This window comes from Octopus sinensis, unplaced genomic scaffold, assembly GCF_006345805.1.
Source record: "Octopus sinensis unplaced genomic scaffold, ASM634580v1 Contig18746, whole genome shotgun sequence".
In the NCBI taxonomy this organism is placed as follows: Eukaryota; Metazoa; Mollusca; class Cephalopoda; order Octopoda; family Octopodidae; genus Octopus; species Octopus sinensis.
In genome coordinates this window covers 139,362-163,398 of record NW_021835993.1, presented here as the reverse complement: position 1 = coordinate 163,398, position 24,037 = coordinate 139,362, and the positions used below count along the sequence as shown (strand labels likewise).

The 24,037-nt window shown below is 43.1% G+C and overlaps 2 protein-coding genes and 1 pseudogene across 2 annotated transcripts; 2 read left to right on the top strand and 1 right to left on the bottom strand.

Moving 5' to 3' along the window:
- Nucleotides 1-219: 219 nt before the first annotated feature.
- LOC115231634 lies at nt 220-1,442 on the bottom strand (annotated as a pseudogene).
- A 295-nt stretch (nt 1,443-1,737) lies between these two features.
- LOC115231633 (RNA-binding protein 1-like) lies at nt 1,738-8,095 on the top strand. Its single transcript, XM_029801610.1, has 4 exons — nt 1,738-2,075; nt 2,465-2,491; nt 4,791-4,874; nt 7,990-8,095. The coding sequence occupies exons 1-4, from the start codon at nt 1,738-1,740 to the stop codon at nt 8,093-8,095; spliced, it is 555 nt and encodes a 184-aa protein (XP_029657470.1).
- A 12,280-nt stretch (nt 8,096-20,375) lies between these two features.
- LOC118761933 (N-acetylgalactosaminyltransferase 7-like) lies at nt 20,376-23,659 on the top strand. Its single transcript, XM_036500130.1, has 3 exons — nt 20,376-20,991; nt 21,025-21,212; nt 23,554-23,659. The coding sequence occupies exons 1-3, from the start codon at nt 20,572-20,574 to the stop codon at nt 23,657-23,659; spliced, it is 714 nt and encodes a 237-aa protein (XP_036356023.1). The 5' UTR covers nt 20,376-20,571.
- The last annotated feature ends 378 nt before the right edge of the window (nt 23,660-24,037 follow it).

Genomic DNA, 24,037 nt, shown 5'->3' with positions numbered 1-24,037 from the left:
CTAAAGAAATTTAGCCTAAACAACTCGAATAATTAGAACAATCATAAATAACCTTAATCTGAACAATATAATACAAGTGTAAACAAATGCTTTGATTTGTCTCATCAAAAGACTAATTAATTGACCTGTTTATGACCAAGTGTGGGCCACTACTAATTGAAGGAGAACGTTTCCTTTCTTCAAAAGGGGACTCTCCTCAACTGAACTAATTTTATTACTTTAAAACGTGTTAGTTTGATTTGAGAATGTGTCATGCCTCAATGTCCTTAGGTGGCTCGGTCTAACCAAATAAAGAAATATTATGACTTCTGAGAGAGCGTCCTCCTCCATTCTCAGATTCCTGATTTCCTGGGCTTCCAAAACCTCGTCCTCGGTTATATTGTCTTTGTCCAACGTCGCAAGACTCTTGATGTAGGAGAGGACTTCCGCACGGTAAGTAGGCTCGCTTGCGATTGGGGTCTCTGAAAATAAACAAGTTTGGGGTACCGCTAAGCGTTAGTTTTTTTAGTGCTCTAAGCTGTTCCAATTTGACTATTTCTGCGAAAGTGGACACGTCAGTCGATCTGACATGAACATTCGAGCAAACCGCAAATTGAGGGTATGGAGAGAAGAGAGTGACCCCGACAATCCATTCAAGTTGCTCAGTTGACTGTTGTCCCTCAGATGGAGGGTCTGCAAACTGGAAAGACAATCCACGTCGGTCAGGTCAGTCAGTCTGTTGGCAGCCTACATTGGAACCCTTCAAATACCAAGTACAGATTCCTCAAGTTCGGGAGATTGATTCCTCCGGTCGATGCAATTTTGTTTCCTCTCAGTTCGAGGGAGTGGAGACTCGAGAAAATGGTGGGGTCCAGTCCTCTAATCTCCGTGATGTCGTTGTCTGGACTACATTCGACGAGCTACCGTTGAGTATTAGTTGTTCTAAGAGGGGGAAGTTCAGTCCCTCTGTCGACTTGATTCTGTTGTTGCTGAGACTGAGGATTTGCAGGAATTGGAGTGGTGGCAGATCGATGGATGTGATTTTGTTGTTGTCGCAGTTGAGGACAAGCAGAGTGGTCAGATTCTCTAACGGCTGCAGACTTTTGATGTAGTTATTCGAAAGGTCGACGAATCGAAGGTGGATGAACCCCTGAATGCCCTCCAAGTTATTCAGACTCCTACAAGTCAGTGAGTGGGTGACCTCTCTCTGAGTGACAAGCGGACATAGGCATGGGCGAACCCGTCGGACACTTTGTTGATGAGGGAAAGGCCCTCTCCCAGAATGGAGGGAGACAGAGGGACGGCCTCAGTCTATCAGTCAGAGTACAGTCATACGTCTTTTTCTTCCTCCTCTCCCTCGGGTTCCATTTCCTCTCTGCCCTCCTCAGACTGGCTGCCTAAAATGTAACAAAAAGTGTACCGTTCATGTTCTCCAGATCTGTGTCGTAGGATTCTGTAGCCATGTCGTCTTGGCTTGATTACGTTTCTAGGCAACTGCTCGTTTATAAATTCACCATTTAAAATACAGTAATTGGCTTCGATGCGATGGTTTAAGAAGGTAAGGGGAGTCTTCAAGACGGTCGGAAACGCTGGAGATGCCTACAGAATCTGGGTGGAGATTTTATAAAACAATTATTTTAAACATTGATACTTAATTTTGCTAATTATATCCGTTAATTAATAAATTAATTTAAATATCTAAGAAACATTTTGTCATGGTGGATGAAGGTGGTCTAATTACACAATTTATTAGTGATAATGTCACCCCCTGTATCTCCTCAGCAATCCAAGTCTAATTCAACCCGAAAGCACGGGTGTTCCCCAGTCTGGTACGAAGAGAGCGGACGAAGACGGACAAATCGCAGTCGTTCGACCAGCAAGGAACGGTTTCAGGACCTCCCTCAGGAAGATCCGCAAAACCGTCTCCACATCGGCGACCTCGGCCCGGAAATAACAGAAAAGGATTTAATAACTGCCTTCAAAGTGTACGGAGATGTGGAAGACGTTTGGGTGGCCAAGTCCCCTCCGTGTTTTGGTTTTGTCATTTTCCGGACGGACGAGGACGCGACGGAAGCAATGATCAGTCTGGACGGGGCGTGAGTATTGTCTGAATATGTGCAGAGTCATCAAGTCGAGTCGAATTCGAGTGACTGTGGCCAAACCGCGGACGAAGGGGAGGGGGAAGCCCGGATTGGACATGCGGTGTTATAATTGTGGCAATCGGGGACACTTTGCTCGCGACTGTGGGGGGTGGAGGTTGTCTGCTGTGCCATATTAGCGTTTCCTTCCTAAATAATGAATTGGTGTGTCTTAGATCAGCAGAGAGGCAGTTCCGTGGTGATTTCAGGTTATTCAAGTTCTCTATTGTAGATGGTATGACCGAAGTGAGAGGAAAGTCCGTGATTCGCCAAGTCGGTTGGTGGTTGTTGTTTAATTGCAGTGATGGGGGATATGTGTATTCTCTGTGTATTTGATATATTCGTAGGAGGAATGCAAGTTATGGTCGTGCAGAGTAAGTTTTGATTGCTTATGCCCGCAGTAGTCCTCGCAGGCAGATTTAGTCGACATAAATTAATTTCCGTTATCATTTTGGCTATGTTTTGTTGTTGCTCGTTAGGAATATTACTTGTCGGTTCAGAGATGGTCATTTTGTGTGTGAGACTATCCTACCGATATTGTTTAATTTTATGAATTGTGGCGTTACATGTGGGAAATGAACACAATTTCAGTTAAAATGGTGATTAGGGGCGTCATCCTTTGTGAGGTCTTTTGCAAGTATAGTGGAACATGACTATTGCGCAGTACAAAATGTGGAGAAAGGACAATCCAATGTGGTATGAAAGCCCTTCCCGGATGGTACAGACTACAGGTATCTTGGTTGTACTCCACAACTGATGACAGTACTCGACTATTCCATTTCGGACGAACACTCCTCCGGCTAATATGTTCACAATATCTATTTATCAACTGTACTCTACGACCGCAGATTATGTGCCCGACGAACACCACAGCTGGGAATTTATTTCCGAACATCAAAGCAAAAGTGGAAATTGAGAGGCCCAGATTGGTCACATTCATCCAATTCATCGTGCCGACGCAACTTCTCCACGTCTCATTTGGAAATTGTTCGAAAAAGTATGTTTGGTCGTTCATTCCTAAAATAATTCGACGAATATATTCCTTGCATGTACATTCCGTAGTTCTCGCTATTATTGGTTTCAACCCAGTAGGTCATCAGGCTGTTCAGCAAAATATTTAACGAAAGATACGAATCAGCTATACAAATGGCGATTTCTTTACGCATTTCACTGTGAGGGGCTGTTGGTTTATAATCATAATTTAATCAACCATTAGTGAGTGTAAATCGACCGTATTAATTCGACTATAAAGTTAAAGTTAAGCCATATTCAGCCGATTCCGGCCATTGGCGATTCTGTAAGACAGGTCCCTCCACGAAACTCTATCCCCACCAGCTCTGCTATTTCCGACAAATGATGTCCAGTAAGTTTCACTACTTCAGATGTCCAGTTTAGCACGTGCCCCAAATATGATAATTGTTTCTTCCAAACTTTCGCCACAAGCGACAGTGTAGGTTTAATCCTTTCGAGAACAACGACATTTGACACTTTGTCGTACCGATTTATGTTCAAAAGTTTGCGCCAGCACCATAATTCCAGTGAGTCCACTCTTTTGCTGTGAGCTTTGGAAGGATCCGTGAAGGATTTGTCAGAAGAATTTGCAAGGCAACAAGAAGAAATTTGTAATTCGACTATTTTTTTGTCGTAATTCGACTATATTCACTCAAATACGGAAAAGTCAAACTACAAATCCTTTTTGACACTTTTGCTTCATTTGTCCCCACAATCTCCGTCTTTCTTCGATGACTTCTGAGAACTCTGGCAGATTTCAAAACTAACTCCACAAAAGTGTCGGCCAGTTCCTTATTCACTTCAGACGATGGAAATTCCTTATAAACACCGATTTAGTTACTTTCTAACCAACCAAAATAGTTTTCCAATGATTTCAGATTGATAGTTTCTGGACATTGGCTACTCCTCGTCTGAAATTCAGTTGTTAATTCACTTATGTTACTTCGTAGAAGTAATGCACTGTGTTGAGGTCCAGAAATGCTACATTTATCCTTCTCATCAGACAAATGGATCAATTATGTGAATTCTCGAAACTACAAGTATTTTCAGAGATGATGGTCTTTACTAGAAACGAAATGAAAAAAGCATGTGTGAGTATCAAACATAACCTTTCGGATCCATCCACTGCAAAAAGAATTTTATTGTTATCCAGTGTAAGATGCAATGATTTCTTCCGAACTCTTTTATCCGAGATGAAGAGGGAGATCTCCGATTTTTTAGACATTTTAATAGGCGGTTAGCAGTGGTCCAGTTATTTAATGTAGCGTTGATGAAGCAGCCAGGATGTACCAGTCTTTAAAGCAATGACAATTTCGTCGGCGCAGGAAATCAGGATGTTGTTTTTATTATCTGGTACAGGCAGATCAGCGATGAAAAAATTAAACAGGGTGAGCGAGAGAGAGGAACCTTCCGGAACCCCGTTTGACAGAAGGCGTGACTTTGAAGTCGGTTTACATGTTTGGACAGTGAGTCGAATCTAATCGGTAAAAGTCTTTTCTGTAATTAGAACTACTAAATAAACATCAAAAGAACACTGTTCAGAAATCAGTGTTAACTAAAAATATACAAATAATTTCTACAAATTGGGAAATCATCGAATGTTTTGTCATCAGGTCCATTTTGTGTTGTATCACCAATGCTGTTTGTTCTCTTCCCAATCAGATCCCGAACATTCGACGACACATCTGAATACGAGAAAGCTGATTACCGTGCCGGTGCTCCAAGTCCCTCAATTCTTCCAGACAGGCAACGTCCAACGGACAAATAAAAGGGACTTGCTCGACAAATTATTGACATATAGGACTTGGTTGGTCAGTGCAGTTATTTGTCTGGGGATGTTTAGGTAGGATACTCTTTTTCGGCAGGTGACAAAAGAGATTGGAAATTATTAGAATTCAGGTATTTTTCACATTCTTTCAAATCTGTGAAAATCTTTGAAGAAAGCAGAATCAGCACAAAGAAGAAGTGGATGGTGGAGTCGTCGGGCTAGTCTATATGAGCAGGCACCACCTTCGATATAAACAGTGTCGTCTTCCCAGAAGAAAGCACTTCGAGCACCACCGACAAGTGTTTCAACACCAACTCGATCGAGTGGAATTGATGTGATTTGAAGAGAACTTGAACGATCTAAAATGTGTGTAGGGAGAGTGGACCTTTATCCTGAGAGGTGTGTCGAGTGTGTGTCCTGTCATGTTGATAATGCACAGGTCGGAAATGCAGGGGTTAAGTATTCCTTGACTAATGCACGACGTGAGTATGTTCGACAGATGTTTGTCCCCTATTTTGCACCAAGTAAAATATGCTGCAGTTGAGCATGTCAGCATAACCGTGCACTCTCGACGTCAGGGCAATGTGGCCGCACCGATGAGACGGCTTGTCGTCAACCATTTTGGAGATCAGATCGGAATTCCGCGAGACCCCACTGAAAAGAGAGGAAGGGGGCTTCCAAAGATTGAATTTGAAAGCGTTGGCCGACGCGACTAGTTTTGTCAGGATATCAGTCACGGTGGGCCTTTGTTGGGGTTTGAGGATAAAAATGTGTTCTAGGGTGAGCGAGCACATGAGAACTTATGAGTAATGTGAGACATGTCGGGTGTCTGGAGGGAGGCAAGTCGTATTCCAAGTTGAGGATTCGTCGAGCGGAATAAATGTCGAAGGGGAGCGAGGAAAAGCACAGGAAGTACAGGAGACATCCGAGAGCCTGAGTTTGGCCGAGCGAATACCCAAATGTCCTGTCCCAGTCCCAATTCCAGGAATAGTCGGACGTCCACCATTTCTGGGGACCGATAGCAGGGAGTGGTGCAGCACTTGATCTAGACTTATAGGCTGTTTCTACTTCTCTCTCGAGTCCCTTTAGTTCCTCTTCTGTCCAGTTTGCAGAGGGTCTGTAAACATTGGTGGTTGCACTGCCAAAGTCTCCCAGTTTGACACGTCCGTTCGCGACCATAATTTTTTCGAGCTAATATGTCGAGCTAACACTCCTCCGGCTAATATGTTCACAATATCTATTTATCAACTGTACTCTACGACCGCAGATTATGTGCCCGACGAACACCACAGCTGGGAATTTATTTCCGAACATCAAAGCAAAAGTGGAAATTGAGAGGCCCAGATTGGTCACATTCATCCAATTCATCGTGCCGACGCAACTTCTCCACGTCTCATTTGGAAATTGTTCGAAAAAGTATGTTTGGTCGTTCATTCCTAAAATAATTCGACGAATATATTCCTTGCATGTACATTCCGTAGTTCTCGCTATTATTGGTTTCAACCCAGTAGGTCATCAGGCTGTTCAGCAAAATATTTAACGAAAGATACGAATCAGCTATACAAATGGCGATTTCTTTACGCATTTCACTGTGAGGGGCTGTTGGTTTATAATCATAATTTAATCAACCATTAGTGAGTGTAAATCGACCGTATTAATTCGACTATAAAGTTAAAGTTAAGCCATATTCAGCCGATTCCGGCCATTGGCGATTCTGTAAGACAGGTCCCTCCACGAAACTCTATCCCCCACCAGCTCTGCTATTTCCGACAAATGATGTCCAGTAAGTTTCACTACTTCAGATGTCCAGTTTAGCACGTGCCCCAAATATGATAATTGTTTCTTCCAAACTTTCGCCACAAGCGACAGTGTAGGTTTAATCCTTTCGAGAACAACGACATTTGACACTTTGTCGTACCGATTTATGTTCAAAAGTTTGCGCCAGCACCATAATTCCAGTGAGTCCACTCTTTTGCTGTGAGCTTTGGAAGGATCCGTGAAGGATTTGTCAGAAGAATTTGCAAGGCAACAAGAAGAAATTTGTAATTCGACTATTTTTTTGTCGTAATTCGACTATATTCACTCAAATACGGAAAAGTCAAACTACAAATCCTTTTTGACACTTTTGCTTCATTTGTCCCCACAATCTCCGTCTTTCTTCGATGACTTCTGAGAACTCTGGCAGATTTCAAAACTAACTCCACAAAAGTGTCGGCCAGTTCCTTATTCACTTCAGACGATGGAAATTCCTTATAAACACCGATTTAGTTACTTTCTAACCAACCAAAATAGTTTTCCAATGATTTCAGATTGATAGTTTCTGGACATTGGCTACTCCTCGTCTGAAATTCAGTTGTTAATTCACTTATGTTACTTCGTAGAAGTAATGCACTGTGTTGAGGTCCAGAAATGCTACATTTATCCTTCTCATCAGACAAATGGATCAATTATGTGAATTCTCGAAACTACAAGTATTTTCAGAGATGATGGTCTTTACTAGAAACGAAATGAAAAAAGCATGTGTGAGTATCAAACATAACCTTTCGGATCCATCCACTGCAAAAAGAATTTTATTGTTATCCAGTGTAAGATGCAATGATTTCTTCCGAACTCTTTTATCCGAGATGAAGAGGGAGATCTCCGATTTTTTAGACATTTTAATAGGCGGTTAGCAGTGGTCCAGTTATTTAATGTAGCGTTGATGAAGCAGCCAGGATGTACCAGTCTTTAAAGCAATGACAATTTCGTCGGCGCAGGAAATCAGGATGTTGTTTTTATTATCTGGTACAGGCAGATCAGCGATGAAAAAATTAAACAGGGTGAGCGAGAGAGAGGAACCTTCCGGAACCCCGTTTGACAGAAGGCGTGACTTTGAAGTCGGTTTACATGTTTGGACAGTGAGTCGAATCTAATCGGTAAAAGTCTTTTCTGTAATTAGAACTACTAAATAAACATCAAAAGAACACTGTTCAGAAATCAGTGTTAACTAAAAATATACAAATAATTTCTACAAATTGGGAAATCATCGAATGTTTTGTCATCAGGTCCATTTTGTGTTGTATCACCAATGCTGTTTGTTCTCTTCCCAATCAGATCCCGAACATTCGACGACACATCTGAATACGAGAAAGCTGATTACCGTGCCGGTGCTCCAAGTCCCTCAATTCTTCCAGACAGGCAACGTCCAACGGACAAATAAAAAGGGACTTGCTCGACAAATTATTGACATATAGGACTTGGTTGGTCAGTGCAGTTATTTGTCTGGGGATGTTTAGGTAGGATACTCTTTTTCGGCAGGTGACAAAAGAGATTGGAAATTATTAGAATTCAGGTATTTTTCACATTCTTTCAAATCTGTGAAAATCTTTGAAGAAAGCAGAATCAGCACAAAGAAGAAGTGGATGGTGGAGTCGTCGGGCTAGTCTATATGAGCAGGCACCACCTTCGATATAAACAGTGTCGTCTTCCCAGAAGAAAGCACTTCGAGCACCACCGACAAGTGTTTCAACACCAACTCGATCGAGTGGAATTGATGTGATTTGAAGAGAACTTGAACGATCTAAAATGTGTGTAGGGAGAGTGGACCTTTATCCTGAGAGGTGTGTCGAGTGTGTGTCCTGTCATGTTGATAATGCACAGGTCGGAAATGCAGGGGTTAAGTATTCCTTGACTAATGCACGACGTGAGTATGTTCGACAGATGTTTGTCCCCTATTTTGCACCAAGTAAAATATGCTGCAGTTGAGCATGTCAGCATAACCGTGCACTCTCGACGTCAGGGCAATGTGGCCGCACCGATGAGACGGCTTGTCGTCAACCATTTTGGAGATCAGATCGGAATTCCGCGAGACCCCACTGAAAAGAGAGGAAGGGGGCTTCCAAAGATTGAATTTGAAAGCGTTGGCCGACGCGACTAGTTTTGTCAGGATATCAGTCACGGTGGGCCTTTGTTGGGGTTTGAGGATAAAAATGTGTTCTAGGGTGAGCGAGCACATGAGAACTTATGAGTAATGTGAGACATGTCGGGTGTCTGGAGGGAGGCAAGTCGTATTCCAAGTTGAGGATTCGTCGAGCGGAATAAATGTCGAAGGGGAGCGAGGAAAAGCACAGGAAGTACAGGAGACATCCGAGAGCCTGAGTTTGGCCGAGCGAATACCCAAATGTCCTGTCCCAGTCCCAATTCCAGGAATAGTCGGACGTCCACCATTTCTGGGGACCGATAGCAGGGAGTGGTGCAGCACTTGATCTAGACTTATAGGCTGTTTCTACTTCTCTCTCGAGTCCCTTTAGTTCCTCTTCTGTCCAGTTTGCAGAGGGTCTGTAAACATTGGTGGTTGCACTGCCAAAGTCTCCCAGTTTGACACGTCCGTTCGCGACCATAATTTTTTCGAGCTAATATGTCGAGCTAACACTCCTCCGGCTAATATGTTCACAATATCTATTTATCAACTGTACTCTACGACCGCAGATTATGTGCCCGACGAACACCACAGCTGGGAATTTATTTCCGAACATCAAAGCAAAAGTGGAAATTGAGAGGCCCAGATTGGTCACATTCATCCAATTCATCGTGCCGACGCAACTTCTCCACGTCTCATTTGGAAATTGTTCGAAAAAGTATGTTTGGTCGTTCATTCCTAAAATAATTCGACGAATATATTCCTTGCATGTACATTCCGTAGTTCTCGCTATTATTGGTTTCAACCCAGTAGGTCATCAGGCTGTTCAGCAAAATATTTAACGAAAGATACGAATCAGCTATACAAATGGCGATTTCTTTACGCATTTCACTGTGAGGGGCTGTTGGTTTATAATCATAATTTAATCAACCATTAGTGAGTGTAAATCGACCGTATTAATTCGACTATAAAGTTAAAGTTAAGCCATATTCAGCCGATTCCGGCCATTGGCGATTCTGTAAGACAGGTCCCTCCACGAAACTCTATCCCCCACCAGCTCTGCTATTTCCGACAAATGATGTCCAGTAAGTTTCACTACTTCAGATGTCCAGTTTAGCACGTGCCCCAAATATGATAATTGTTTCTTCCAAACTTTCGCCACAAGCGACAGTGTAGGTTTAATCCTTTCGAGAACAACGACATTTGACACTTTGTCGTACCGATTTATGTTCAAAAGTTTGCGCCAGCACCATAATTCCAGTGAGTCCACTCTTTTGCTGTGAGCTTTGGAAGGATCCGTGAAGGATTTGTCAGAAGAATTTGCAAGGCAACAAGAAGAAATTTGTAATTCGACTATTTTTTTGTCGTAATTCGACTATATTCACTCAAATACGGAAAAGTCAAACTACAAATCCTTTTTGACACTTTTGCTTCATTTGTCCCCACAATCTCCGTCTTTCTTCGATGACTTCTGAGAACTCTGGCAGATTTCAAAACTAACTCCACAAAAGTGTCGGCCAGTTCCTTATTCACTTCAGACGATGGAAATTCCTTATAAACACCGATTTAGTTACTTTCTAACCAACCAAAATAGTTTTCCAATGATTTCAGATTGATAGTTTCTGGACATTGGCTACTCCTCGTCTGAAATTCAGTTGTTAATTCACTTATGTTACTTCGTAGAAGTAATGCACTGTGTTGAGGTCCAGAAATGCTACATTTATCCTTCTCATCAGACAAATGGATCAATTATGTGAATTCTCGAAACTACAAGTATTTTCAGAGATGATGGTCTTTACTAGAAACGAAATGAAAAAAGCATGTGTGAGTATCAAACATAACCTTTCGGATCCATCCACTGCAAAAAGAATTTTATTGTTATCCAGTGTAAGATGCAATGATTTCTTCCGAACTCTTTTATCCGAGATGAAGAGGGAGATCTCCGATTTTTTAGACATTTTAATAGGCGGTTAGCAGTGGTCCAGTTATTTAATGTAGCGTTGATGAAGCAGCCAGGATGTACCAGTCTTTAAAGCAATGACAATTTCGTCGGCGCAGGAAATCAGGATGTTGTTTTTATTATCTGGTACAGGCAGATCAGCGATGAAAAAATTAAACAGGGTGAGCGAGAGAGAGGAACCTTCCGGAACCCCGTTTGACAGAAGGCGTGACTTTGAAGTCGGTTTACATGTTTGGACAGTGAGTCGAATCTAATCTGTAAAAGTCTTTTCTGTAATTAGAACTACTAAATAAACATCAAAAGAACACTGTTCAGAAATCAGTGTTAACTAAAAATATACAAATAATTTCTACAAATTGGGAAATCATCGAATGTTTTGTCATCAGGTCCATTCTGTGTTGTATCACCAATGCTGTTTGTTCTCTTTCCAATCAGATCCTGAACATTCGACGACACATCTGAATACGAGAAAGCTGATTACCGTGCCGGTGCTCCAAGTCCCTCAATTCTTCCAGACAGGCAACGTCCAACGGACAAATAAAAAGGGACTTGCTCGACAAATTATTGACATATAGGACTTGGTTGGTCAGTGCAGTTATTTGTCTGGGGATGTTTAGGTGGGGTACTCTTTTTCGGCAGGTGACAAAAGAGATTGGAAATTATTAGAATTCAGGTATTTTTCACATTCCTTCAAATCTGTGAAAATCTTTGAAGAAAGCAGAATCAGCACAAAGAAGAAGTGGATGGTGGAGTCGTCGGGCTAGTCTATATGAGCAGGCACCACCTTCGATATAAACAGTGTCGTCTTCCCAGAAGAAAGCACTTCGAGCACCACCGACAAGTGTTTCAACACCAACTCGATCGAGTGGAATTGATGTGATTTGAAGAGAACTTGAACGATCTAAAATGTGTGTAGGGAGAGTGGACCTTTATCCTGAGAGGTGTGTCGAGTGTGTGTCCTGTCATGTTGATAATGCACAGGTCGGAAATGCAGGGGTTAAGTATTCCTTGACTAATGCACGACGTGAGTATGTTCGACAGATGTTTGTCCCCTATTTTGCACCAAGTAAAATATGCTGCAGTTGAGCATGTCAGCATAACCGTGCACTCTCGACGTCAGGGCAATGTGGCCGCACCGATGAGACGGCTTGTCGTCAACCATTTTGGAGATCAGATCGGAATTCCGCGAGACCCCACTGAAAAGAGAGGAAGGGGGCTTCCAAAGATTGAATTTGAAAGCGTTGGCCGACGCGACTAGTTTTGTCAGGATATCAGTCACGGTGGGCCTTTGTTGGGGATTGAGGACAAAAATGTGTTCTAGGGTGAGCGAGCACATGAGAACTTATGAGTAATGTGAGACATGTCGGGTGTCTGGAGGGAGGCAAGTCGTATTCCAAGTTGAGGATTCGTCGAGCGGAATAAATGTCGAAGGGGAGCGAGGAAAAGCACAGGAAGTACAGGAGACATCCGAAGAGCCTGAGTTTGGCCGAGCGAATACCCAAATGTCCTGTCCCAGTCCCAATTCCAGGAATAGTCGGACGTCCACCATTTCTGGGGACCGATAGCAGGGAGTGGTGCAGCACTTGATCTAGACTTATAGGCTGTTTCTACTTCTCTCTCGAGTCCCTTTAGTTCCTCTTCTGTCCAGTTTGCAGAGGGTCTGTAAACGTTGGTGGTTGCACTGCCAAAGTCTCCCAGTTTGACACGTCCGTTCGCGACCATAATGTTTTCGAGCTGTCTTATAAAGGGTCAGTCACCTTGAGGTCTCGGTGTATGATCGGCGGGTCCATGCAGTGGAGTTTCTCCAGGGCTTTCAGAACGGAGATGAAAATGTAGTAAATTTCGAGGTGACTGAGTTTTCTGGGCTTGACAAAGTAGTCGTGGAGGGAGCCGCCTTCAATGCCATCAAAGTGAGACCCTGGCAAAAATCCATCAGCAAATTAAAGTGAGTTTCCCCGAGGATGTGGATTTGATTCCACGTGATGAGATGGACAATGTTGTCGCACTTGTTGAACAAACTCTCAGGTGTTATTCTACCACGACTACTTGAATTCTGATTTCATTTTCGACTCGCATTTTATCGCCCTTGACCAGTTTCTTGACCACATATTTCGACTTGGTTCGGACGTCTACTCCCAAGTAGATTAGTCCGAATGCGCCTGGACTGAAATACGGCGGCTACCTTTGGCAATCAGTCTGACCAAGTGGATGTTATATTTCGTGAAATTCACCCAAAAGCCGACATGTTCACTCATAACCGCTAATGTCTTTATATTGGATTGTAGTGTATTTTTGAACAATGTATTAAAGGACTGTTTGAATAAAATAGAATTAATTAGTCGAATGATTAAGGCAGTTCTCGTGTTCAACCGAAGTGGGAAACCTCGTCTGACCAAATTCTACGAGCACTACGTAAACATGCACTGATTAGCCAGTCTGAGCGAGAACAGCGGGAGTTAGTAGAGGACACGTACATACTCATCACTGGCCGGACTCCCGAGGACTGCTCGTTCGTGGAGGGGGGAAAGTAAGTGCTCTCTCATTGCCAGACTGTGCGGCAAGGACGGCATTCTGGTGTACAGGACATATGCCACTCTCCACTTTGTGTTCTACATTGACTCACTCGAAAGCCCTCTCGCCATAATCGACCTAATTCAAGTGTTTGTCGAAATTCTGGACGCCCTCTTCACCAATGTGTGTGAACTCGACTTGGTCTTCCACGTCGATACTGTCCTCGCTTGTGTCTCACTGGCAGGTCCATCAAGTTCTCAACGAAATTGTAATGGGCGGACTCGTCCTCGAGATATCCAAAACTGAAATCCTCAAAAGGATCGCCGACAACGACAAGGCAGAAAAGTCGGAGGTTGGTCGTCTGCTGCATTCATAGGCCGGCGTGCTGGGCACTGTCGCCAACGACATAAAAATGGGCGAAAAGAAAATCTCCAATTTTATTAAATCTTTAAGAAAATAACAAATTCTAATATATAATCCGAGATGTTAAGCATATCGAGTACTACTTTGGGGTACCATTAGGGGGATTGGCTAGTTTCCTTGATTTAGTTGGTCCTCAGATTGCCGGAGGACTGGTCTTGTGGTGGCTGTTGAGGGGTTTCTGTTGACGAACCCAATTAGCTGATTATTCACGAATATGCCAATGAACTATGCGAGAACAGAACAGGCCAACTCCAGCCCGCAACTTTCCGCATACATGCCCTACTTTATAGAAATAAAACCCACTATTTAGAACACTCCTCTCCCAATCAATCGAATAAGTGGGGGACTATTTAAGGCTGCTGGACGAGCAAATACTCGCCATTGTTCTCTCTCTGAATAGTAGTGCACTCGCCACCTTGTCAAATTCGATTTTCTGTATCCATGACGATGGTTGAGAATAGACCAACTACTCCAAAGTTGAATTCTCTCTACATTCAGGTCTCCTTTGCTCTGATCCTATCTACTTTAAGCTAATACATCACGAGCTGCTATAAACAAGGATTATGGAACATTTATTTGTTAATTTATATTTATTTAATTTGTTAGTTAATTATTTATATGGCCCAAAATGAAATACATTTATTTAAACTCAGAACTTGGTAATCGGGTATGTTTAAATGCTGCAAATATATTATTTTACTGGCTGCCCTCCTCCCCTGACTACTCCAATGTAGAGCAATGGACTGCGGCTACGAACTGAAGACCCTCCAAAAAATTGTCGACCCAATTTATATGAAAGTATTTAATCCAACATTCCAGATGTGCGAATTCTGGATCAAGACTTTTGACAGCAAAAGCGGAAAAGCAGGCACAGAGGCATCGGCTTTCTACTCCATCATCCAGTCGGCTAAAAAAATAACCGAAATCGCACTTGTCGACACCTCGAAAGCAGACCCGGTCGTCCATATGGGTCATTCGCAGATTCTGGCAGAGGAGACGTCGAAGGCATGCCGAATATTGGACTCCCTGTTGGAGGGACTGTCCACGAACACGTCGGAGTTGGACATTGGAAGACTGTTTGAGATAAACAAGAAGATTGTAATATCGATATCACACGTTGGGGGTGTCGTGATTGGTAGATCCTCCTGCTTATGGACGACAAGAAGTGCAGAGTGTTTGCACTGCGCTGTGCTCACAGTTCGGCACTCATTCAGCGGAGTCTGTTGGGGGGCAAGTTCTGCAGGGCGTCCTTCGAGGCAAGGGACTTGGGCGACGTCTAGGAATTCAAGGGAATGATCATGCAGGTCATTCGGGACGCCGAGACTCGACAGAAGGAACTCCTCTCGATCAACCAGTCTGCCAAAATATCAAATATTCTGGCGGGAATCATCCAACTGATGAACAGTGTGTCCAACTACACAACCCTATCCCCTTTCGACGACACATGTCAAGTAATACTCGTCCGACATGTCAGGGTCACGTGGATTTGATATTGGCCAAAATGAAGAAGAATCTGCGACAGTTGGCCCTGTCGTACAAGCACAAGCACTACTACAACGACTACTGTCCACGGAATGCGGCCATCTTCAGTCAGTGTCACGAAAAGGTGGGGTGAGTGGCTGACTGCAGTTGAGGGAGATTGTCTCCATGAACGAGTCGGCGTCCTACATGGTCAAGTCACTCCAACTACGGGAAATAATCGAGCGGACAGTCCCCATCACCATCTTCATGACCAGTCAGTGCACAGATGACACACTCAGACTGACTATTCTCCACACATGCCAACAAGTGCCATTATTCAATCACGCAGGTCGTCAAGTCCTCCACCTACTCCTCTCTCCAGGCCAAGGACGAGTTCATCAGGTTGGCTCTCGTCCTCACCCCCAGCATCAAGTCCCTCAACACCCTCTACACCCTCTTCTCCACACTCCGCGACAACCTCTCACTCCTTACCTGCCACAAAATGGTGGACCTGGTCTTCCGCATTCCCCAGCCAGTGGAACAAGTCGACCAGTTGTTGAAATCGGTGGTGGTGTGTTTGGATGGTAGGAAGAAGACTGGGACTCACAATCCACTTCCGTCAGACTTCTCAATAAAGAACTCCTCAACGCCCTCTACTTCCTGGCCATCACCAGCACAAAGAAGGACGGTTGGCCACCTGTCCTCACTCCCAGTCGCCCTCAAACTGATTCGGTCGATTGGCTCGTTGGAACTCCTCATGGAGAATGTCCTGTCTTGTGGCAAATCAGAGGAAATGACCAAAGCAGTACAACTCTGGCGAAACCAATTCCGCTATTCAGTTACCCTGGGACTCGACGCTCTCGACTTTGCCCAGTTCCTGTCCGTCTGTGGTTGGCCTCCCAGATTTAGTCGCAGCCTCACAGTTGGAGGAGGTGACACGTCATTTCGAGAAAAGAGACTCGCCCATCGAGGTCATCAAGACTTGTGGATATGCCTACCAGCGAGCAAACTGCTGTTTATCACTGATTGGAGAGTTCGTCAATTACACTGAGCAGGAGAACTCGGGGATAACCACGGATATGTCCATCGCCGCCTCTCGTTCTCCAGTCCTCCCTATTTTAGAAATTCGAGCGTTTGGGCAACTGGTCAACAAAATGATTGCCTCCAAAAACATTGAATCTCTCGACTCGGCAATTCATATTCTCCACAAGATTTCCAGATGCTTCAGGGACATTTCCACACATTTCAGTGGAAATTAAACTATTACTAATTGGACTTTAATTTTACTAATGGCGTCACCCCCGGGCTATCAAAAAGTGGTTGATATATCAGTCCAGTTGATAACCCTCGCTATCACTCTTGGTCACAACCACACGGGAAAACCGTCCCTCTGTCTTAGGTTAGGTTGGTTCATCTGTTTATTTGACTTGGTAATGAATCACACAACATTTTAGCTCAAATTTTATAAGTAGGGCGGGCAACCACAAAGTTGTCCTGAAAAGCAAAAATTGACCTCCATTAAGTCAACAAAATTGATTCAAAAAGAGAAAAGTTGACCAAAATGTTCCTCGGCGGCCTTCACCTGGTCTGGCTCACTGGCGGGTTCCTCCTTGACTTTCGGTGGTAGTTCAACAACTCCGAACAGTCGACGCACAGTCCTGGGACATTACCCAGGATGTCACTCAGTTTGATCATAAAAAGAAGTTTTACAGATAAATTTTAAGCAATAATTTTTTCTAGAAACAACAATTATATACAATCATATAATATTTGACTTTTTCAGTTTTAAAATTTAGGTCTTTGGCCAAAATTGTATGAAAAACTTAAAACAAGGGCTCCACCGAACACCCAGTAGCCTGACACTGGAGTAGTTTAAACTTTTCCAAAGGCTAAAAAATTCCATCTCCGTTGACAATTTTTAGAATTTCATTCGAGCTCAATCTCTTCTCGTTATATTCATTTATTTTACATGTATCTTCTTTTAAATCGAGTCAATTTCACTAAGAACATCAACGAGTGGGGAATATTTATTCCATATCTCCTTTAAATCATTAAAAAGTCCTTTATTTTTAATTGATTTCATTGCTCTCCGAATCAATATGGTTTCCGTTTTAGGGGATAAGGTTTAGTTGATTTGAGTATCCGTTATTTTCCCAGTAAGAATATATTCACAAATAAGAACATCTTTTCGTTAATTAACAAGCTGATTATCTCATCGACACGTCGTTCTACCAAAATTTTGACATTATTTCGACATTTGAATTCTGAGTATTGAAAAAATTGATTAACCCAGTATTCCTTAGTTCATACAAGGAAATATTTGCTGATACAAATGCTTCAGTAGGATTTAGGGTAATCTACAATTTTAGTCAATGTATAAATCTTGACGTATAAACAATAGATTTTAATTATTTTTCATTATTTATTACAAAAAGTACCATTTTTTCGACTTAGAAAACATAACAACAATTAAATAAGTCGGTGCGGCTCAAAATTTGATATTTATATTTTTTAAAAATATTAAGACGGAAAATTAAAAAATGACACAAAAATTGACAAAGTTGACCTAAAAAACTTTGAAATTGTATTTCTAATATTTTTATGAAAAAATAATTACTTATTTTTGAGTTGACTTTATCGACTTTTGAGGTATTCGTCGGCCTCTCCGACACTATTATTAATAAACACACCGCAAAACAACGTTAGTAAAGTTACCTCACATGTGCCACCCTTCCCGAATATTTTTTATCAATCCCTTCTAATTCCCTCTGTTCCCCGATAGTTCCCTCAGAAGATCGTTTGTTTTTTCATTCTTTATAAATAACAATATTTGTAATTCTAATAAATGAGAGGAGTATTAAAAATATAATAATTAATATTTAAAAAGTGTTTTGTTGGGTAGCATGCCAGTTTAATTCAACTTTAAAGGAAATGGATTCAACGAATAAATCAAAGTAGCAAATAAAATACACAATTAGACGAAAGGCAGACTTGGTGGACGACTTTGGAAGAAAACGGCGGACGCAAACCGTCGACTTAGAAAGGTATCTCGTCGATGACCAACTCAGACCTGCGAAGGGGATTCGTGCGAAATACATGAGCATGGATGCTGTAATGCCTCACCATCATTCCCAGTATTCCCGACACAAACAACTCGTGAATGACTACTTTCGTTACCACGGAGGGACACTGGGCCCCTATCAGCGAAAGGAGTAGGAATTGGCCTGACGTGTAGAGTGGGGGCCTTCAAGTCGGATTTGGACACAATTAAGGAAAATCACAAGTTTTTGTGGGACGAGGACGAGGCAGTGGATACTTGGTTGGTTGTCTGTTTATACTCCCAGGGGAAAGAAACTAGCCAAGAAGTACTACGACAAGTTATACCACGAGTACTGTCTGGCCAACCTGAAGCACTACAAGCACAACAAGTGAGAGGGGTGGGTGACGGTAGATCGGGATGAGGTGGAGGACGGAGGCGGAGGTCATCGACGGGAAGGGTATCCTCCCCTCTTGTACTTCAAGGACAGTTCATATGCGGGTCACTTCGATGTACTCGCCAGGATGGACTTCGCAGTTGGGAAGTCAACTTTGTCTACACGGAGGAGGCCGTTCAGAAGCAGGCATTGATCAAACTGAGTGACATGTTGGGTAATGTCCACAGGACTGTGCGTCGACTGTTCGGAGTTGTTGAACTACCACCGAAAGCACCGACAAGTCATCAGACCACAAGTCAAGGAGGAACCCGCCAGTGAGCCAGAACAAGTGAAGGCAGTCGAGGAACGTGAGCCCGAGGAGGACAACTCCATTTGGCGTGGCCCACTCGTACTGACGGACGACAAGACGAGGTTGGGGTGTCTGTCCACGTTTAGGGAGGAGGAGTTTGATGACTTTTTTGCTGATATGCTTGTCTAATATGCTTCGTGTTATAAGTAAATTCACAAATAGCAGTGGATTATATTGCGATTGTTAAACATGTAGTTTATATCCTTTGATTAGCCCCATAATTGATCTTGTTTCACCAATTCATGTCATTGTCCTTATTGGGGAACGTTTAGTTAGTTAGTTGATCCCCGGTTTTCCTATTTAAAAAAATCAACAGCAAGTAAAGGTCACGAAGTGCGATGAGACGACTGAGATTGCTTAGGGAATGGAAAGAGGTCATCTGGGAGTGAGGAGGGGATGTTGGCCTGATCGGATTCTTGATATTCGTACACGAATTAATAAAATATTTTTGTACTCTTAAGTATCGATTCTCTTCCAGGCGTCTTGGTCTCAATTCTCCACTGATCCTCAAGTCGTTATTTTTGAAAAAATGATCGATTTGGCCCTTGAGCCAAAAATGGTTGAGAACCTGGTTTGTAAAATTAAAAATTATAAAAGGAGAAACGTAAAGAGCGGTCTACTCTTGCAGGTATTCCTTCATCACAAGGGCTAACAAAGACATCCAATTGAATCTTCCTGTCCACTTCTTAGAGTCAGTTTATTGTCCACCTCCTCCGTTAAAGTCTTTTTATCGACTCCACTCTGCTGACACGGATATCTGTCAATCAACCCACGTTCTATTCAATCCACATACTTTCTATCATATTACAATTCTTACGTTCTGATTGAGTCATCTACGTTGAGAGTATTTTGATTTATTAATTTATTTAGTTGGACAAGTATTTAAATTTGTTATCAATGTTTCGTGTGTTTGGTTTCCTGAGCTTCCGAAAAAAGATATCAATCGTGATACTATCAGTTGTGGCCGTCTTTTGTCTGACACTTCTCAGACACTCGACCCACCCAGTCCTATCACCAGCCTACCACCATGGTGTGTATGGCAACTACGAACCGCAGGAAATTGCATTTCAAAGTGGCCCGGGGGAGAATGGGAGAGGGGTTAAGACGAACCCGGAGGCCCCCTCCTATCCATTTGGCTACAAGGACGAGATAAGTAGAATGATTGCTCTAAACAGAACAATATTGGACACGCGGAATGAGGAGTACGAATGTATATTCATTCACAGATGCAAATTCTGGGACTACCCGGAAGAGTTGCCCACAGCTTCAGTCATTCTGGTGTTTTATTACGAGTCGCTCTCTGTGGTGTTCAGAACAGTGACTTCCATCATCGACAGAAGCCCTCCCAATTTGCTGAAAGAAGTCATTTTGGTGGACGACGGAACATCCGACGGTCGTGTGCATAATTCGATTATTTAGAGGCTTTGGTGACTAGTTTCCAACTGAAGGTGTTGGAGTATGGAGGACTCGTGCGGATGATTCGAAACAAGGAGAATGAGGGACTAATCGCAGCGAGGACGAGGGGAGCGAAGGCTGCCTTGGGGGAAGTCGTCATCTTCCTGGATGCTCACTGCGAAGTCAACACAAACTGGCTGCCACCTCTTCTTTCGGTAATAAAGGAGAACAGGTATAATCGAGAATGACATTCAGTCGGGCGATTGCTGTGCCTGTCATCGATGGGATTGACTGGGCCACGTTCGAGTATTCTTCTGTCTACTCCTCCCGTGACAATCCCGTGGGCATATTTGAGTGGGGATTCTTCTACAAGGAGGCCAATCTGCCCCTCCAGAAAGGAAAACTGTCAAGCGAGCCATACCATTCTCCCACCCATGCAGGGGGGTTGTTGGCAATTGATCGACACTTCTTTAAAGAATTGGGGTACTATGACCAGGGACTGCTTGTCTGGGGAGGAGAGCAATACGAACTGTCCTTCAAAGTGTGGATGTGTCATGGGGCTGTGTTGTGGGTTCCCTGTTCCCGCATTGGTCACGTTTACCGCGGTCCTGGACGATCCACGGCGAGTAGCAAATACACTTCTCAAGTCCCTTTGTCTGACCTGGTGGAGTATTCGAGAACTTTATAGAACACACAGAATCACAAACGTGTGGTCGACACCTGGTTTGATGAGGAGCACAGGAAATACTTTTATCGACGACATCCCGAATTGGATGGGTTCAGTGTGGATGTGAGGGACCAGATTGCATTGAAGAATCGACTGCAGTGCAAATCCTTCTCCTGGTTTATGAAAGACGTGGCCCCTTTCTTACTGGACAGCTATCCGTACCCTCATGAGAACATCCATTTCGGAAATGTGTGCACTTAGTCTGACTCCTCAGATTCGGTTGGTGGACTCGACATTGTGTCTCACTTCGGGCAATGAGGATGTCAACAGTCGTGCTAGTCTCGCCCGCTGTCCTGAACTGCCCTGCATGAACATGGTTGACTGGCTGAGGGAGGTGGTAGTATTTCCGACTGGACTCGAGAGGACACATTGGGGTGTCGGAGAGGGGACTGTACTCCCAGGACGACGCCGTCATGCGACTGGACTATCACTACTTCGGGGAAGGGCCGTGGAGTTATGACTCAGTCTGTCGCTCCTGTTCTATTCCAAGGGGACTCACTTGCTGAAATATGTTGAAGGGACCAAAGTTCGATGTCTTGCCAAGGATGGGGAATTCGAGGTCAAATTGTCGGACTGTTCGGGGGACGGTTCACAAAAGTGGGTGTTTGAGGCAGTGGCTTATACTGATACCCAAGTTAAGGTTGCCTAATTGGATTTATTTATGGCTTAAACAGATGAGTTTGTCTTAGAATGGCCACCAGTAGTCACGGCTGTTAATTAAAAAATAAGTAGAATATTTATTTGAGTCACCTCTTCATGACCTGGAGAATCCAGTCAAACCCCTCCTACAGACACTAATCGGGGACTACCTTTAAACCCTCGTTTGCTTTGGCAGAACAAGGCTGGACTTGCCAGGCATGCCCTTTCAGGTTGCACAGACTGAGCGACCTCACAATCTCGTCAGTCTGGCACGCAGTCACCAGATCCTGTTTATTGCAGAACACCAGCACAGGCACATTCCTCAGCATCTGCTCGTCCAGGATTTCGAACAACTCCTGGAATCAGTGGGGGACTTACATAACCACTCTCCTCCAGTCTCTTCCGGTCAGTGCTGTCGATGACGTATATCTACAATGACCCCCCAACTGCACCATCACATCCGTGTTCTCCAAATAGTTTCGCCAATACGGCCGAATCTTCCTCTGTCCCCCAATGTCCCACACCGTCATGTTGAGTCCTTTCTGTTTCACGTGCTTGATGTTGAACCCCTGCAATCAGACTGCGACCACCCACCAGAGATAATTGTTTCTTCCAAACTTTCGCCACAAGCGACAGTGTAGGTTTAATCCTTTCGAGAACAACGACATTTGACACTTTGTCGTACCGATTTATGTTCAAAAGTTTGCGCCAGCACCATAATTCCAGTGAGTCCACTCTTTTGCTGTGAGCTTTGGAAGGATCCGTGAAGGATTTGTCAGAAGAATTTGCAAGGCAACAAGAAGAAATTTGTAATTCGACTATTTTTTTGTCGTAATTCGACTATATTCACTCAAATACGGAAAAGTCAAACTACAAATCCTTTTTGACACTTTTGCTTCATTTGTCCCCACAATCTCCGTCTTTCTTCGATGACTTCTGAGAACTCTGGCAGATTTCAAAACTAACTCCACAAAAGTGTCGGCCAGTTCCTTATTCACTTCAGACGATGGAAATTCCTTATAAACACCGATTTAGTTACTTTCTAACCAACCAAAATAGTTTTCCAATGATTTCAGATTGATAGTTTCTGGACATTGGCTACTCCTCGTCTGAAATTCAGTTGTTAATTCACTTATGTTACTTCGTAGAAGTAATGCACTGTGTTGAGGTCCAGAAATGCTACATTTATCCTTCTCATCAGACAAATGGATCAATTATGTGAATTCTCGAAACTACAAGTATTTTCAGAGATGATGGTCTTTACTAGAAACGAAATGAAAAAAGCATGTGTGAGTATCAAACATAACCTTTCGGATCCATCCACTGCAAAAAGAATTTTATTGTTATCCAGTGTAAGATGCAATGATTTCTTCCGAACTCTTTTATCCGAGATGAAGAGGGAGATCTCCGATTTTTTAGACATTTTAATAGGCGGTTAGCAGTGGTCCAGTTATTTAATGTAGCGTTGATGAAGCAGCCAGGATGTACCAGTCTTTAAAGCAATGACAATTTCGTCGGCGCAGGAAATCAGAATGTTGTTTTTATTATCTGGTACAGGCAGATCAGCGATGAAAAAATTAAACAGGGTGAGCGAGAGAGAGGAACCTTCCGGAACCCCGTTTGACAGAAGGCGTGACTTTGAAGTCGGTTTACATGTTTGGACAGTGAGTCGAATCTAATCTGTAAAAGTCTTTTCTGTAATTAGAACTACTAAATAAACATCAAAAGAACACTGTTCAGAAATCAGTGTTAACTAAAAATATACAAATAATTTCTACAAATTGGGAAATCATCGAATGTTTTGTCATCAGGTCCATTCTGTGTTGTATCACCAATGTTGTTTGTTCTCTTCCCAATCAGATCCCGAACATTCGACGACACATCTGAATACGAGAAAGCTGATTACCGTGCCGGTGCTCCAAGTCCCTCAATTCTTCCAGACAGGCAACGTCCAACGGACAAATAAAAAGGGACTTGCTCGACAAATTATTGACATATAGGACTTGGTTGGTCAGTGCAGTTATTTGTCTGGGGATGTTTAGGTAGGATACTCTTTTTCGGCAGGTGACAAAAGAGATTGGAAATTATTAGAATTCAGGTATTTTTCACATTCCTTCAAATCTGTGAAAATCTTTGAAGAAAGCAGAATCAGCACAAAGAAGAAGTGGATGGTGGAGTCGTCGGGCTAGTCTATATGAGCAGGCACCACCTTCGATATAAACAGTGTCGTCTTCCCAGAAGAAAGCACTTCGAGCACCACCGACAAGTGTTTCAACACCAACTCGATCGAGTGGAATTGATGTGATTTGAAGAGAACTTGAACGATCTAAAATGTGTGTAGGGT